Here is a 477-nt window from a genome sequence, read left to right on the forward strand (position 1 = left end):
TCCCCCATATCCAACCCAAACCATCCATCTCCTGGTTTGTTTGGGAGTCCCTCTCTGGGGGCATCACCCCCCAAGTGCTCCCAGGGCTGAGCTGGGCAGGGAACTGGTCTGACTGGGACTTGGGAAGTTCCCACAACACACGGAATAACCTCCCTGGAAACCCTTTCCCCCTCCCCTCACGTACCATTGTTCTTCTTGACGGCCTTCCTGGGGCTCCAGTCCACGGGCACCTGGGCATGGAAGTCCTCCACCAGCCTCAGGGCTCCCTGCAGGTTGCAGGGCTGGAACATGGTCTGGAATTTGGGCTGCAGCGACAGGCGGAGCAGCGTCGAGCTCCGGGCGAAGTTCCCCAGCTCGCTCTGAGGGGACAGACAGACAGACAGGTCAGAGGACACACAGACAGGACAGGGGACACACAGACAGGTCACACAGACGGGTGAGAGGACACACAGACAGGGCAGGGGACACACAGACAGG

General features: G+C 60.8%; 1 protein-coding gene across 2 annotated transcripts in view; it reads right to left on the minus strand.

Moving 5' to 3' along the window:
* GON4L (gon-4 like) overlaps positions 1 to 477 on the minus strand; it is a 34,754-nt gene that overhangs the window by 14,373 nt on the left and 19,904 nt on the right. For both annotated transcript variants that reach the window (XM_027703306.1, XM_027703308.1), the window contains one exon: positions 185 to 359. In XM_027703306.1, the coding sequence (XP_027559107.1) occupies positions 185 to 359 (175 nt within the window). The remainder of the gene's footprint in view (positions 1 to 184; positions 360 to 477) is intronic.

This window comes from Neopelma chrysocephalum, unplaced genomic scaffold (assembly GCF_003984885.1).
Source record: "Neopelma chrysocephalum unplaced genomic scaffold, ASM398488v2 Primary Assembly neopelma1_225, whole genome shotgun sequence".
Classification (NCBI taxonomy): Eukaryota; Metazoa; Chordata; class Aves; order Passeriformes; family Pipridae; genus Neopelma; species Neopelma chrysocephalum.